The 14,314-nt window shown below is 30.8% G+C and overlaps 1 protein-coding gene across 2 annotated transcripts; it reads left to right on the forward strand.

Annotated features, from left to right (window-relative positions):
• Positions 1–2,550: 2,550 nt before the first annotated feature.
• On the forward strand, positions 2,551–13,885 carry LOC111695985 (uncharacterized). Of its 2 annotated transcripts, XM_023465484.1 has the most exons (13): positions 2,551–2,628; positions 3,398–3,457; positions 4,682–4,731; positions 5,107–5,154; positions 6,308–6,352; positions 8,380–8,446; positions 8,878–8,963; positions 9,026–9,099; positions 10,050–10,149; positions 11,159–11,237; positions 12,248–12,354; positions 13,545–13,634; positions 13,810–13,885. In XM_023465484.1, exons 1-13 carry the CDS (start codon positions 2,565–2,567, stop codon positions 13,858–13,860), a joined length of 921 nt encoding a protein of 306 aa, XP_023321252.1. In that variant the 5' UTR covers positions 2,551–2,564; the 3' UTR covers positions 13,861–13,885. The 2 variants fall into 2 exon arrangements, with proteins under 2 accessions (XP_023321252.1, XP_023321253.1); XM_023465485.1 differs by lacking the exon at positions 6,308–6,352.
• Positions 13,886–14,314: the final 429 nt, after the last annotated feature.

Raw genomic sequence — 14,314 nt, forward strand, 5'->3', positions numbered from 1 at the left:
TTTTCGTGAATTTCGTTCAACAAACCCTGTGAACGATACGTTAACCTTGTCAGGACTTTATTTTAGTTTAAGAATATCTTTTATCTATTGAAAAAATATTGTTATCTTCGAAGAAAACAATATAAAAAATATACCGCTCTCGAACATGTCAGTTGTCTAATCATGCTGATTAACAAGTAACATATAAAATTGCTTGTTTTTAAATACCTTGATTTTTAAATTTTTTGGAAATATTGAATTTAAAGAGCACGTTTTTGTATATACTTTAAACAGTTCTAGAGTCCAGAACTAAAGCTTAAATGTTAAGTTTCAGCTTAAACTCCTCGTGAATTAAATTAGCTGAGTTAACCCTAAACAGGCCCCACCTCTCAAGTTTGTTTGCCCTAACACTCTCATCATCGTGAAATTTTTGTGATTTTTTTTTAATGCATAGGGTCCCTACCGGTAAAAAGTCAGGTCCGCGTGGAAAAAAAAATCTTAAACAACCCTCAACCTTTTTGTGACTAAAGCTACATATCTAAAAAACAATATTTTTTAAAAGCCCTTAAAAACTGGATGTAGAAACATATGTGTCACATCTTGATATTTGTTTAAAACAGAACAAAAACAGTTTTTACATTTTTATTTTGCATCTTTTTAAACCCTCCCTAGCACACAAACCATTAAAGTTTGGTCTAATTCTTTTGTTAATGAGCCGGCCTTGAAAAATTGGTCTATGAACATGCATTTCAACCCTATACCTATACTATATAAGGACCTTTTTCAACGCCCCCCACTCCAATGATGATTATCTTAAAAATGTTGCCGCGCTTGTGGTTTCTTTTAATCCATTGTTATGATGTGATATGTGAATATTTAAATAAATAAATTTAACCCGAAATTCATTATTTTACAACAATTTTAATCATTTAACTTAAAATTCGTGCATTCTTTAGTTTTGATTTACAATATTTAAAATTATTTTAATGATTAAATTTGATGTTTTGTAAACAACGTATTTCCAATCTAGATATATTATAAGTCATATTTTTTACATACACATTGAATTTCAATAGTTGTTAAAGTTTAAATATCTCTAAATGCATTAAATAATAATTGGTCCAATATGCACAGATTCCACAGATAACCCTGTAAAAACAATTTTTTAAACTAAAAAATACAATCCGTATTAGGGGGCAGCCTTCCTTGGGGCCTCACGCCTTTTACGATGAAGACTTTAAATATATTCTTTTTAATAAAAAAGACCAATTGTTTTAAAAAATCATCAAACTGTATATTTCATCCAATTTTGCCTGTTTCCTGGCGATGATGAATGTTGCATGATACGAGTATATAATTTCCTGTGAATGCAGTTCAAGGCCTTACATTATTCATATTATCGTAATCACTTTTTTAAAAATAAATATTTTTGTACAAAAATAAAATCTTTAGATAAAAATACTATTTCGCTGTCTTTTGAGAAGGAATTGAAATGAATTTTGTGAAAGGGATGTAAGAGTGGCCATTAATTATATAGTGAATTGTTCATTTTTATTTGAATTCAGTGTTTTCTTGCAGACATACCTTTTAATCCTTTGACTGTTCATCGAATAACACGGGCAGTCGTAGTACATTTCAATTTCCGAGCCGGGTCAACCTTTCCAGTCTCAGTTTGCACTGTATTACCCGTAAATTGGGTCAATAAAGCAGGCACTCACTAGCCGGTGAAACAAGGTTTACGTGGTCAGACTTTAGGTTTAATTTACTTTTACTAAAGGGTCAGAGGTGCATGATAAGTTTAAGCTTCTTAAATCCGCGTGAATTCCTGTAAAACGCGGTGTACAAAACACTAATACTAAAACTACTTGAGACAGAAAATATTTGAGTCAGATTGTTAAATGTTTTTCTCTTTAAGAAAGAAAAAGAATCAACCTTAACTAAGTATATTACTGAACTATTGACAACCCATAATCTAATAAACACGATTTTAAAATTTACGCTTCCTACAGGAACTGTATACGTTATTTTATGGAGGGCAATTCCGTCTACAATCCCTTGTTGAACTAACTCTTTATGATATGGATACATAGTACATTATATACCATAATACATAATGTCATCATGAATACATTATATGTGTGTACATACACAGTATACTACAGGTTGTCCAAAAAACATGGGAATTCGTGACGAATTTGATATCGTCTTTTTAGATAATTCTTTGATTTAGTATAGTGATACCTACTGAGAAAGCTGTAATTTGTAAGAGTTTTGTCTGCTAAGTTCACATTTTGTTTGTTTATGTTTTGACTGCATACGTTGTACTTAGTAAAACAAGAAAATTGCAGTATACAAACAGAGTAAACTTATCTGTCTTTACTGTTCATCTTGCAGAGACATTATAGACACACCTTTACAGTCTTTTACCGTTTTCATAAAATAAACTCTAGCAGACATAATAATATTATGGCTTTTGAAATTAGGTACCACAATGCTAATTCATAACAAAGACGATATCCAATTCGTCACTGAATTCCCATGTTTTTTTGGGACATTACATAAAATATTATAAATTAGAAAAAATAATGTTTATATTGCCTCTGATTCTGTTTCTGGTACCTGCCCTATGTCTAGTTCCTCCTCAACGTGGTAAAAAAGATCAACATATTATCAAAGGAATTTAGTTTGCGCCACAAACTCTGATTTTTTAATCACTTTATCTGCATGCAATGCAACCCAATGTCGTAAATCTTACATAATTTCAATTATTCAAATTCTGTTAAATAAAACAATTCTATAGAGGAATATCAAATATCTACACAATATCCCATGTCTTCATCATCATGTTGCAAAGATATTGGAATTAGAAAATTTGACTTTGTGGAAAAAACCTTTAATTTGCCATAAAAGGGCTGTAAGCGTAATATTTTAAGTGACCCTTCATGTAAAGATGTCAATGCCCGATTTACGATACCCTTGAAACCTTTAGCTGATCAAAATGTGGAAGATACCGTCATTTTTCTGACTCTAAAAGTAAATATTTCTGTCAGTTTCTTCATTGCTTCTTAAAACTTTCGCAGAGCAACTGCAAATGAAAACAGTTTAAGGGAGCAACAACATTGGTATCTATTTTATACTTGACTTTACTGTTGTAAATCGGGCATTGCCATCTTTGCCTGTACAGTCCCTAAATAATAATAAAATCACCTCTGTCCGAATTTAATGAATTTGAGCCGCGGCTTAAATCTGCCAAAAGCCGGTTTCAATTGAGCGCCGGCTTAAATCTTGTAAAATTTTACAATTTTAAGTAGAATCGACCATTTTGAGCCGCGGATTAAATTCTTTAAATTCGGCCTCTTTTTAATCTTAATCGAATAATCCCTACTGTATTTTTTATTTTCAATACTTATTTTAATAGATTTTCCACATAGTGGTAGAAACTTAGGAAGGAGATTCAATAATCTAACATTCATTGAAGGTAAAGTATTGAATAAAATAACAATAAAAAAACAGGATTTTAAAATCTTTTTTAAATGAATGGATAAAACAAGGCTGAAGAGACTTCGGACATTAAAGGTGACCAACCATTTAAAAAAATGTCCAACTACATTGTAAACTTAATCATGAAAATCTAAACAACTACAGATTTATATTACACTGAAGAGTCAATCCGTTGCCCGTGGAATAAATTTTTTTTTTAAATTAAAATTTTGAAAAATACAAATTTTAGAATTATTTTTAGCCTTTGTTGCACCCAGGGTATCCATGGGTTCCCTCAATAAATTTTAGCCCATTTGGTCCAGCCGTTTGGCCGGCTATAGGGAACATACGTACGAATGTCATGTTTTATTATATAGATTTATTTAAATAGTACCCTTCAAATAGATTATCAAGTACAATAGGTAGCAACAATTATACATGACGTCACAAGTGTCAAATATAACAAGAAAAACGAGATTTTCAAACATTATTTGACATGTTTTCCAAGATTAAATAAAAAAGTGTAAGAACAGAAAATAAAAACAGTTAAAATTGCACTTATTTTACTGTAAGATAAGAAAATATCAATATTTTTATTTATTTAGTCGGACACAAAAACTAAGTTGACACTTAAGACGTCGTGCAGACGTAAGAAAACAGCTGTACTGAGAGTTAACAAATTCTACTGAGAGTGTACAAATTCTACGTTGCCATCTTTTGTACTAAAATCTATTTTGTTCCCTTTAAATCTTTATTCTAGTGGTAATTAGGAATATATCTTTAAAACAATGCTAATTCTGTCTATTGTCAAAACTGCATAATTTAGCAAGCCACTTTTATGGAGATTACCCGAACTTGAAAATTGTCAAATTTTAAATAGAAATAATATCTCCATAATTTCTTCTCTTTGTAACAGTATAAAGCAAAAACAAAAAAAGTTTGCGGATTTAATAATATTTTTGCACGCATTTTCAAAATTTTACGAAAATAAAAAACTTTTTGATCATTATTAAACCTTTTCTAGGGTCACAAGGTCCCACACAAAATTTACGCCCGATCGGTTCAGCCGATTTTACGTTTATTGCATACAAACAAACAGATAGACAAGCCAAATTTATTTAGATTAGAAACTCTATATTTAGTTTAATATATCAGTTCAACCGTATAAGTTGAATATTTAAAGAACATATTTAATTTTTTTCCATTTGTTTTAAATGTACAGGACGGGTTTTTGAGGTTTCTCTTCCTAATGGTAAATCTGCAGGATGTCAGGGAGTTTTTTTTATTAAAAACTAAGACTTTTTACCGTCTAAAAAAAGAAAAAAGTTTATTATATTTTAAATATAATTTTTAAGACATCAAATTTTAATTGAATCGTTTCGTTTGGGTTTTGTGTTTTAAAAAAAGAGGGGATAGGGAATGAGTTGAAGGCCTGAGGCCGAATTTAAAGAATTTGAGCCGCGGTTTAATTATGGTTGGTTTCACTTAAAATTGTATCAAATGTTTCAAGAATTAAGCTGGGGCTCAATTTTAAGCGGGTTTTTGCGGATTCAAGCCGCGACTAAAATTCTTTAAATTCGGCCTCTGGAAAGAAAGAAAGTTGGAATAGAAAAAAACAAGGATTAATATTTGATTATTGTGTTGCAGGGGATTGAAAGTTATCCATCAGACTGGCCAAACTCATATTATTATAAAGTTAGTATTTGATGGATTTTTCAATCATTTAAAGTTTTAAAGGGATTGTTCCCCCCTGTAAAGGTATCCACATTAAATTCAAAAAAAAAGGAACTGTAAGCGTTATTTAAAAATACCCTATACACAAGATGGCAATTCCCCCTTCACAAAGCTTAAATTTTTTTTCTGGTGAAATATGATTTAGATATCCGTGTATAAAATTTGGAAAATAGATTATTTACAATTGTGGTTTTTTACAAAAGTGACTTGCAAATATTCTAAGTGAATTATCTAATATGAATTATCAGAATTAAGCACATTCAAATCAGTAAATGCGAAAATGTATTCCATATCATTGATCAGAAAAAGGTTTTAGGGGTGGGTACCTTCTTTCCAAGAAGGGTCCCTTGGAATTGCACTTACAGTGAGGGTTATTAATCGTTTTTGAAAACGATCGTTTTTTGTTTTGTTTTTCAATCGTTTTCAAAAACGATCGTTTCGTTTTCGGAAAAAACGACCCACTCTTTTTGAACTTTTAGTAAACAAACAACGATCGTTTTGAAAATGATCTTTTTATATGAACGATTTTCGACCGTTTTTTATACGATCGTTAATGAAGGGTTGTCGTTAACGATCGTTAACGAAAAGACGATTTTTATAAAAACGGTCGTTTTTGGAAAAAAACGATCATTGTAGTGAGTTTTTACAAAAAAAAAATACATGCAAATTTATTAAATGTCGTCTTACATGAGTTCATCAGTTGTGAAGGAGTGAAGGAGCTAAAACTTCTTGTTATTTTCTTAAAAACGATCGTTTTGTTTTCGATTTTTCGTCGTCGTTTTCATAACGAAACGATCCTTTTTCAAAAAAATGAAAACATTAACATCCCTACTAACAGTGGCCCTTTAATTCACTTTTCAGGGGGGTACTCAGGGGGGTGCAAGGGGTCAGGTGCACCCCCATTTCTTCTAAAAGGGGGGTGCAATGACGAATTTGCACCCCGATTCCTTTTTAAAATAAGTTGCTTGGTATAATCTTCTCTTAAAAAATTGAGATATTAGCATTTAAAGTTTTTAAAATTTGTTATCATTCTGTATACTGTATACTCATAGTGTATACTGTATACTTATAGTGTATATGCTATGTTTGAACAATTGTTTACTAAAGCTGTTCCCTCCGGAACCAAATTAAACCTTCTTTGAACAATGTTTGTCCTGAGGTAAGATTTTCAAAGTGAACTGGTTTGTTAATCTTTCGCATATGTCGATAAACATACGTCATTAATGCAATTTTACAAATATGTTCCAATTTGTATCAAAATTTAATTCGTTAAAATTTTGCAGAAACATTGCCTCAGTTTCAATATTTTATCCAGACAATTCTAAAATATCAGTGAACATGAGTAGTAATATCAAAATTATTAACATTTTCTTTTTCCCAATATTGTAAAATTTGAGATAAAAACTAAATTATGAAAATTTTCCTTATATACCATAAAAAACATCAAATTCAGGGAAAATCGAATTTTCACTGTAACATTAAGTTAAAGCTTAAATTACTAGTGTTGTTGACAAATTAGAAAATAACATCCATAACATAAAAGTCATGCTAAAATTATTCGTTTTTAAGCCCCCTGCCTCATTCACTACATTTTACTCTGTTATCATGGGGGTGCCCACTTGGGAAAATCCTGGTTACGGGCCTGGTGCCATCATAGTTAATAGACATTTTGTTAGGAAATATCGATTGATGCAAAGGATTTGTGTTTTTGCTACAAACTATCATTTTCTAATCCTAAAACCTTTGCAGTCAGACGGTGTAAGTGTTTGTTTGATAAATCAGAATTCATAGTTTAAAATATTAAAGGACTACATTGGGTTTCAAAGATATAGAAACTAGAAAATCAGAGTTTGTTGTAAAGACTCAATTCCTCTCATGAATTTTATTTTTATATTACACCACATTTCCCTCTTGAAGGCTCCCTTTAAGTGAATATGTTTTCTTTGAATAAGAAATTATTAAAAGTTTGAGATTGATTTTAGGCGACTTATTAATTCTGATGAATAGGTCCAAGATAAACTAAATATAAACTTACACAGAATCAAGATTGAAAATAAATCAAAAAACATCTTCACGTATAAATCACTAGCCATGGGAACCCAGCTTGTTATGACAAATCAAATTTCGCTATAAAACTCAACCCACTCAACTTAGAATTTTAAAACAAAGCTCAGAACATTTATTTTGTTCAACCGAGTTCCCCAATTGAAATTGGATGCAAATCATTCACATTTCAAGCAAACAAACAGATATTCATACAATTCATATATAGATGTAAAGACGACATATCTATTCATTACATGAAAGAATACAATCGAAAATTAACTCAAAAAGTATTTAATATATAAGGTTCCATAAGATATTTCTTGAAATTGATCCAACAAAAATCCTTATAACGACAATATCATTACCTCAAACTTGGGTTCTCTTCCTTTCATTTTTAAATACCGAAAGATTAGGTCAGGAAATATAATTTATTTTTTTTTGCAGGGGAAATTATTTTTCGAAGCAGGATTGTCCGAAAACCGTTCTGCACTAGTACGCCTAGTAGTTTAAAACCTTGGATAGTTGGTTGGTTTATACTCCTCCTGATCTTTAGTACAACTTATATAGTTCACATCAATACAGGCTTTTGGATATGAACAAAATTTCTAGAGAATGTATTACTTTGGTCTAGGATTAAATATTTCTAGAAAATGTGTTACTCTGATCTAGGATTATATATTTCTAGAGAATGTGCTACTCTGCTCTAGGATTAAATATTTCTAGAGAATGTGTTACTCTGATCAAGGATTAAATATTCTAGTGAATGTGTTACCCTGGTCTAGGATTAAATATTCTAGTGAATGTGTTACCCTGGTCTAGGATTATATATTTCTAGAGAATGTGTTACTCTGATCAAGGATTAAATATTCTAGTGAATGTGTTACCCTGGTCTAGGATTATATATTTCTAGAGAATGTGTTACTCTGGTCTAGGATTACATATTTCTAGAGATTGTGTTACTCTGGTCTAGGATTATATATATATCTATAAAATGTGTTACTCTGATCTAGGATTATATATTTCTAGAGAATGTGCTACTCTGATTTAGGATTAAATATTTCTAGAGAATGTGTTACTCTGATCTAGAATTAAATATTTCTAGAGAATGTGTTACTCTGATCTAGAATTAAATACTTCTAGAGAATGTGTTACTCTGGTCTAGGATTCCCTGTAATAACTGATAGTTTAGCAAATGACGCATCACTTGGTAATTATTTTTTATAAATTCAGCATCGGCGTTTACATCAATACAATGAGGACTTTTCTAATTATGTTTTTAATTATATTTTCAAATTACTAGTTTACAAATAAACAAAGCAAAGTTATTAAATTACAGCTTCTCTTTGTTTCTATGTTTTTATATGTATGTCCATGCTTTTTGAAGCTTGGTAAAAATAAAGATTTAGCTCGAAATTCATCTTCAATGTATTGATATTTACGACGACGACTGTAATTGTGATATACAATAATAAACTATTTGCAATATTTATAGTTGGCAATATTTATATTTATATCTAATAAAGTGGAATATGTCTTCTCTTTATGTTTAAGAATCCTCGGTAAAGATATTTTTATTTCTAACTAGTTTTCTTACTCGTGTTAGCCAGGAATTAAGAAAAATTTTGTTTCATATTTTAGAGCGAACTGCTTGGACCTTAGATAACATAATGTCCACCGTTGATCCATATGTGACAAATATAATGATACAAGCATTCTTTAGACAGGTTAGTTATACAAAATCAAACATTGTCCCTTTTTTCCTCAAATATATTGATCTGATTAAAAGGCTGTAATGGGAAGATTTCCATCTGAAGTTGTAACCTCGCTTCCTGAGTACTCACATCTAGATCCAAACTTTTGGTAAATATATTTTCTTTGCAAAACATTTTTCCCATTCAAAAAGATTTGGTCGTTTTTGAACAATAAAAGGTTTTGAAACAAGGCAAAATTATGCTTCTATCGTATTACATGACGTTACAGAGAAATTGATGGGTCAAACAGATTATAAATTATAAAAAAGATATGAGAGATTTCTTCATAAAGTCCAAAAAGTAACAACCCCGAAGATAATATAATAATTTAAAACAGTGATTAATGTATTGAAAACAGACAGAAAGAGAGGGTCAAATTCATGCGACATCACTTGTACAACTTTGCGACATCCCTTGTACAACTTTGCGACATCACTTGTACAACTTTGCGACATGACTTGTACAACTTTGAAACATCACTTGTACAACTTTGCAACATCACTTGTACAACTTTGCGACATCACTTGTACAACTTTGCAACATAACTTGTACAACTTTACAACATCACTTGTACAACTTTGCGACCAGGCACACTAATTTTGATTTTACGCAGAAGTATGAGAAGAAGAAAATGTATCCAATTACACATATTATAATATTACATTTTTGATCTTATCAAATAATCTTCAAGAAGAGGAGTTATGATTGAAAGCATTAAGATCTTTTTGCAAATAACTCTATATCTTTGAAATCTGAGGGTGTAAGTATTTTACATTTTAAAATTAGATTATTTGACCTAACAGAAGTCATAGTTTTGAGAAAACTAAAGTCTACAATATTGGGTTGCAAAGATAAAGGGATGAGAATATCACACTTTGTTGCAAAGACTTTACTTTAGTTTAACGTAAATGGGTGATATTTAGGTAAGATATTTGTATATTGTCTCTTTTCTATCTAAGTTTCTAAACATGCATATTTTTTATATTTAACGAGGGGGGGGGGGGGCTGAAGGGTAATTACTTTTTTGTTGATAATTTGGAATTTCTGAATTATCTCCAGGTACAATAGAAGAGGGTGTGGGGCTACGGATGGTATTCCTGTTGGTTCAAATGCTGAAGAAGATGTACTTTGTTACTCAGATGATTTGTACTTTGATCAGGTTATTATGTACTTTGATTAGGTACTCATGTACTTTGATCAAGTACTCATGTACTTTGATCAGGAAATCATGTACTTTTATCAAGTACTCATGTACTTTGATCAGTTTATTTTGTACTTTGATTATGTACTCATGTTCTTTGATCTGGTAATCATGTCCATTGATCAGGTATTATGTTCTTTGATCAGGTACTCATTTACTTCAATCAGGTACTCATGTACTTTGATCTGGTAATCATGTACTTAAATCAGGTAGATTGCACTTTGCTCATTAGATTTTTTTTTCACTTTGACTTTTCTACGCAATTACGACTTTTACTTTTGATCATGAATACTCATATGTACTTTGCTACTCAAATTTTTTGTACTTTGACCAGGCACTCATTTACTTTACTACTCAGATTATTTGTACTTCGACCAGGCACTCATGTACTTTACTACTCAGATTAATTGTACTTCAACCAGTTACTCGTGTACTTTACTACCCAGATTATTTGTACTTCGACCAGGTACTCATTTACTTTACTACTCAGATTATTTGTACTTCAACCAGGTACACATTTCCTTTACTACTCAGATTATTTGTACTTCAACCAGGCACTCATTTACTTTACTACTCAGATTATTTGTACTTCGACCAGGCAATCATGTACTTTACTACTCAGGTAATTTTTACTTCGACCAGGTACTAATGTACTTTGACTTTGAATATTTAGCAATTACACTGAAATTCCTTACGTTTTTGAACCAAAAAAATTTGGAACTAAGGGACTGTTGGCGTTATATAAAGTGGCCCGCCATTTAAACAAGGTTACTTTTTTTCCCTTGTCAATATATCAATTTTTAGATTTTTCCAGTTTTGCAGTTAAATGTTTAACACTAATACTTGTTACATATTCACTTGCAACCTTAGTGAATATATATCTATCTTTATTTAACCTAGCCTGGAAAAATATACGCTTATCTGCATTTGCTTTAATTTAAAATTCCGAATTATTGATTAATTTTAGGACATCACTGTTCATGAGTTTGCGCATTCTCTACACCTTCTTGGATTTAAGCATACTTGGCCTGAATTCCAACAGGAACATATACTGTATTTGTATTAAATAGAGTTCTGTGATAAAAATAATTTTTAAGATTGAATTAGGTGGACAAATATTCTCGACTTAATGGGACTGTAAGCACTATTTTAAATGACCTACCATTCAAAGATGGCAATACCCGATTCACAACGGTACCCTTGAAACTTTTAACTGATAATTGAAGAAGATATTATCGTTTTTCTAGGTTTAAACGTTTTTAATTCTAAAAATTCCAACATGTTTTCCTCAAGTTAAATATGGAGAATCCACAATTGAAAATAATCAGTTGAAATTACACATACAGTCCCTTTATTAGAATTACAAATACAGTCCCTTCATTAGAATTACACATACAGTCCCTTTATTAGAATTACACATTCAGTCCCTTTATTAGAATTACACATACAGTCCCTTTATTAGAATTACACATACAGTCCCTTTATTAAAATTACACATGCAGTTTCTTTATTAGAATTACACATACAGTTTCTTTATTAGAATTACACATACAGTCCCTTTATTAGAATTACACATACAGTTTCTTTATTAGAATTACACATGCAGTCCCTTTATTAGAATTACACATACAGTCCCTTTATTAGAATTACACATGCAGTCCCTTTATTAGAATTACACATAAAGTCTCTTTATTAGAATTACACATACAACCTCTTTTTTAAGAATTACACATACAGCCCCTTTATTAGAATTACACATACAGTCCCTTTATTAGAATTACACATACAGCCCCTTTATTAGAATTACACATACAGTCCCTTTATTAGAATCACACATACAGTCCCTTTATTAGAATTACACATACAGTCCCTTTATTAGAATTACTCATACAGTCTCTTTATCAGTACAAAATAATGCTTTCCGAAATATGTTACCCTTTAAAAGTATATTATTCGTTCTTTACTTCATTCGATCATAACTGATGAGAATTGAAATCAATAGATTTCAAATGTTGCTTATTGCCCTGAAATGCAGAGTGTATGGTTAAACAGGAACTAGATGTAGCGTATGCTAATGCCTATGCTAATAGTTTATGGGGCTGGGGGTATATTGGAAGCTATGCTATGACTAACGATGAAGAATACTTTGCTGAAGGACTACAGGTAAATGTTTAAAGGAACTAAGTTCTTGCCACACAACTATATTTTTGCAACCTGATGCATGATAGTGTAAAACTTTATTTCGCAAACTTAGACTATTTAATCTTAAAAACTTAATAGCTTGAAATATTAAAGTCTACAACATCGGGCTGCACAGTGCACATAGGGATGGATCGTTTTAGTTTAAGAAACGACGAAAAAAAAATATCGTCAACGTTATTTTTTTAAGACAAAATACAATTGGTCGGTTACCCCTTAGATCAGAAATCCCTTACGTCAGAAAACATTCAGGTTATTTCTCTCGAAAAAAAAATAACATTTAAGACAACATTTATAAACTTATGATCCTGAAAAAATGAAATTAATTGTGAAAAAAAAACTCGGATTCATTGGCGACATTGTTTTCAAAAACGTGTTTTAAAAGTTTAAACGAGTGGTTCGTTTTAAAAACTATCTTTTTTTTCTACAAACGAAACTATCATTTTTAGAAAAAACGAAACGATTGTTTTCCAAAAACGATGAACAACCCTAGCTGCACAGATAGAGGGATTAGAAAATCAAAGTCCCAGTTTTTGGCAATACCCGGCCGAGTTCTTGTAACTTTAAATCTTGAATTACATAGAAATGAAAGGTTGGACTTTAGATCGTTTTTAAACAAATCCCAACCCTACTCTCTAGCACTAGAATTATATCATTTTCTTCTCAATATATTTCGCCAAAAACTTTGGCATCATCAGGAGTTTGTCCTATAATGTAACAGATATAAGCAAAAAATAAAAATAAATAAATAAATGAAAGGTTGGTAACTGTTATCAATTCTACCCATTAAATAAATACGTTTCAAATTGTTGCCTTAAAATTGCATTGAATCGGTAATACATAAAGTTGTCAAAGATGTTTAATGATAAAACTTGAGAAATAAATCATTTTTGTTAGTGAAAATAAAAAATTTGAAAATCTTAATTGAATATCAAGTACTCAAACAAAGTTATATTTTTACCTAACTCGGTCGAATTTTAATATTTTGTATACTATACAGGGAGTGGGGGGGGGGCTATGGGCACCCAATCCCCCTTTGATAAGTAAATTCTAAGGTTTCCAGGGATATTCAGGTCCCCACAACTGCTGTACACGCTAACATGCCCTCTAACGATAATATCTAGCTAGCTAATTATCCTTGTTGTATGATCCAGGCATATTTCGATGTTGGATATCCCTATGATGAACAAGGTGCTCCCTGGAACCGTGCTCTACTCTACCAGAAGGATCCTACTCTCGCTAAAGTAAAACTTTGGAAATATTTACAAAAACAAAATTAGGAAAAAAGGTGTTTTCCAAATTGAAACTACATTATTACATAAGTTGATCTAATGATTTTTTTCTTGGCTAAAAAAGAACCAACATAATATCTTTAAAAGAAGTTTATTCCATTATATAATTATTTATTGAATTATTTAGATTATTGATCGTTTTATGAAGCAAAATCCATGGAGAGGAAGCTGTCCCTGATCAATGTAAAATACTAAATATTAAAGAAAAAAACTTTAAAAATTCCTTCCATTTAAATGTTTTATAATTTGAAATAAAAAAATTGTTTAATCAGTTTTATTTGAACTAATTCATCAGAATCAAAATAAATAATGAACTAGGTTCTATATATTTATACAAAGTATAAGATTGTCCTCCCGACCCAAAACTCTAATAATATATCAAACTGAATTTTACTTTTAGCCGCTAAAGATAAGGATCCAGGACGTTTTTAGAGTTTGCAATGGTGGTCAAAACCTATATTTCATATAAAATCAATTATTCTAATCTCTTCTTAATCAATCTGTTTACTGGATAGTTAATCTGTTTTAAGGAAATAGGATTAGGGTCTGATGATAGTCGAGGATTAACCCTACTTAGGTTGGAGAGGGGTGAGTAAAATAAAGAGGGGTGTTCTGAACTTGCTTTTTCATCG

Source organism: Eurytemora carolleeae, unplaced genomic scaffold (assembly GCF_000591075.1).
Source record: "Eurytemora carolleeae unplaced genomic scaffold, Eaff_2.0 scaffold171, whole genome shotgun sequence".
Classification (NCBI taxonomy): domain Eukaryota; kingdom Metazoa; phylum Arthropoda; class Copepoda; order Calanoida; family Temoridae; genus Eurytemora; species Eurytemora carolleeae.

Bases quoted from the DNA above. Each gene is read 5' to 3' on its own strand.
- LOC111695985 (XM_023465484.1), top strand. From the start codon at position 2,565: ATGTTTATATTGCCTCTGATTCTGTTTCTGGTACCTGCCCTATGTCTA. The intron at 3,458-4,681 runs GTAAAGTATTGA...TTAAATGTACAG, and splicing joins TAATCTAACATTCATTGAAG to GACGGGTTTTTGAGGTTTCT. The intron at 4,732-5,106 runs GGAGTTTTTTTT...ATTGTGTTGCAG, and splicing joins GTAAATCTGCAGGATGTCAG to GGGATTGAAAGTTATCCATC.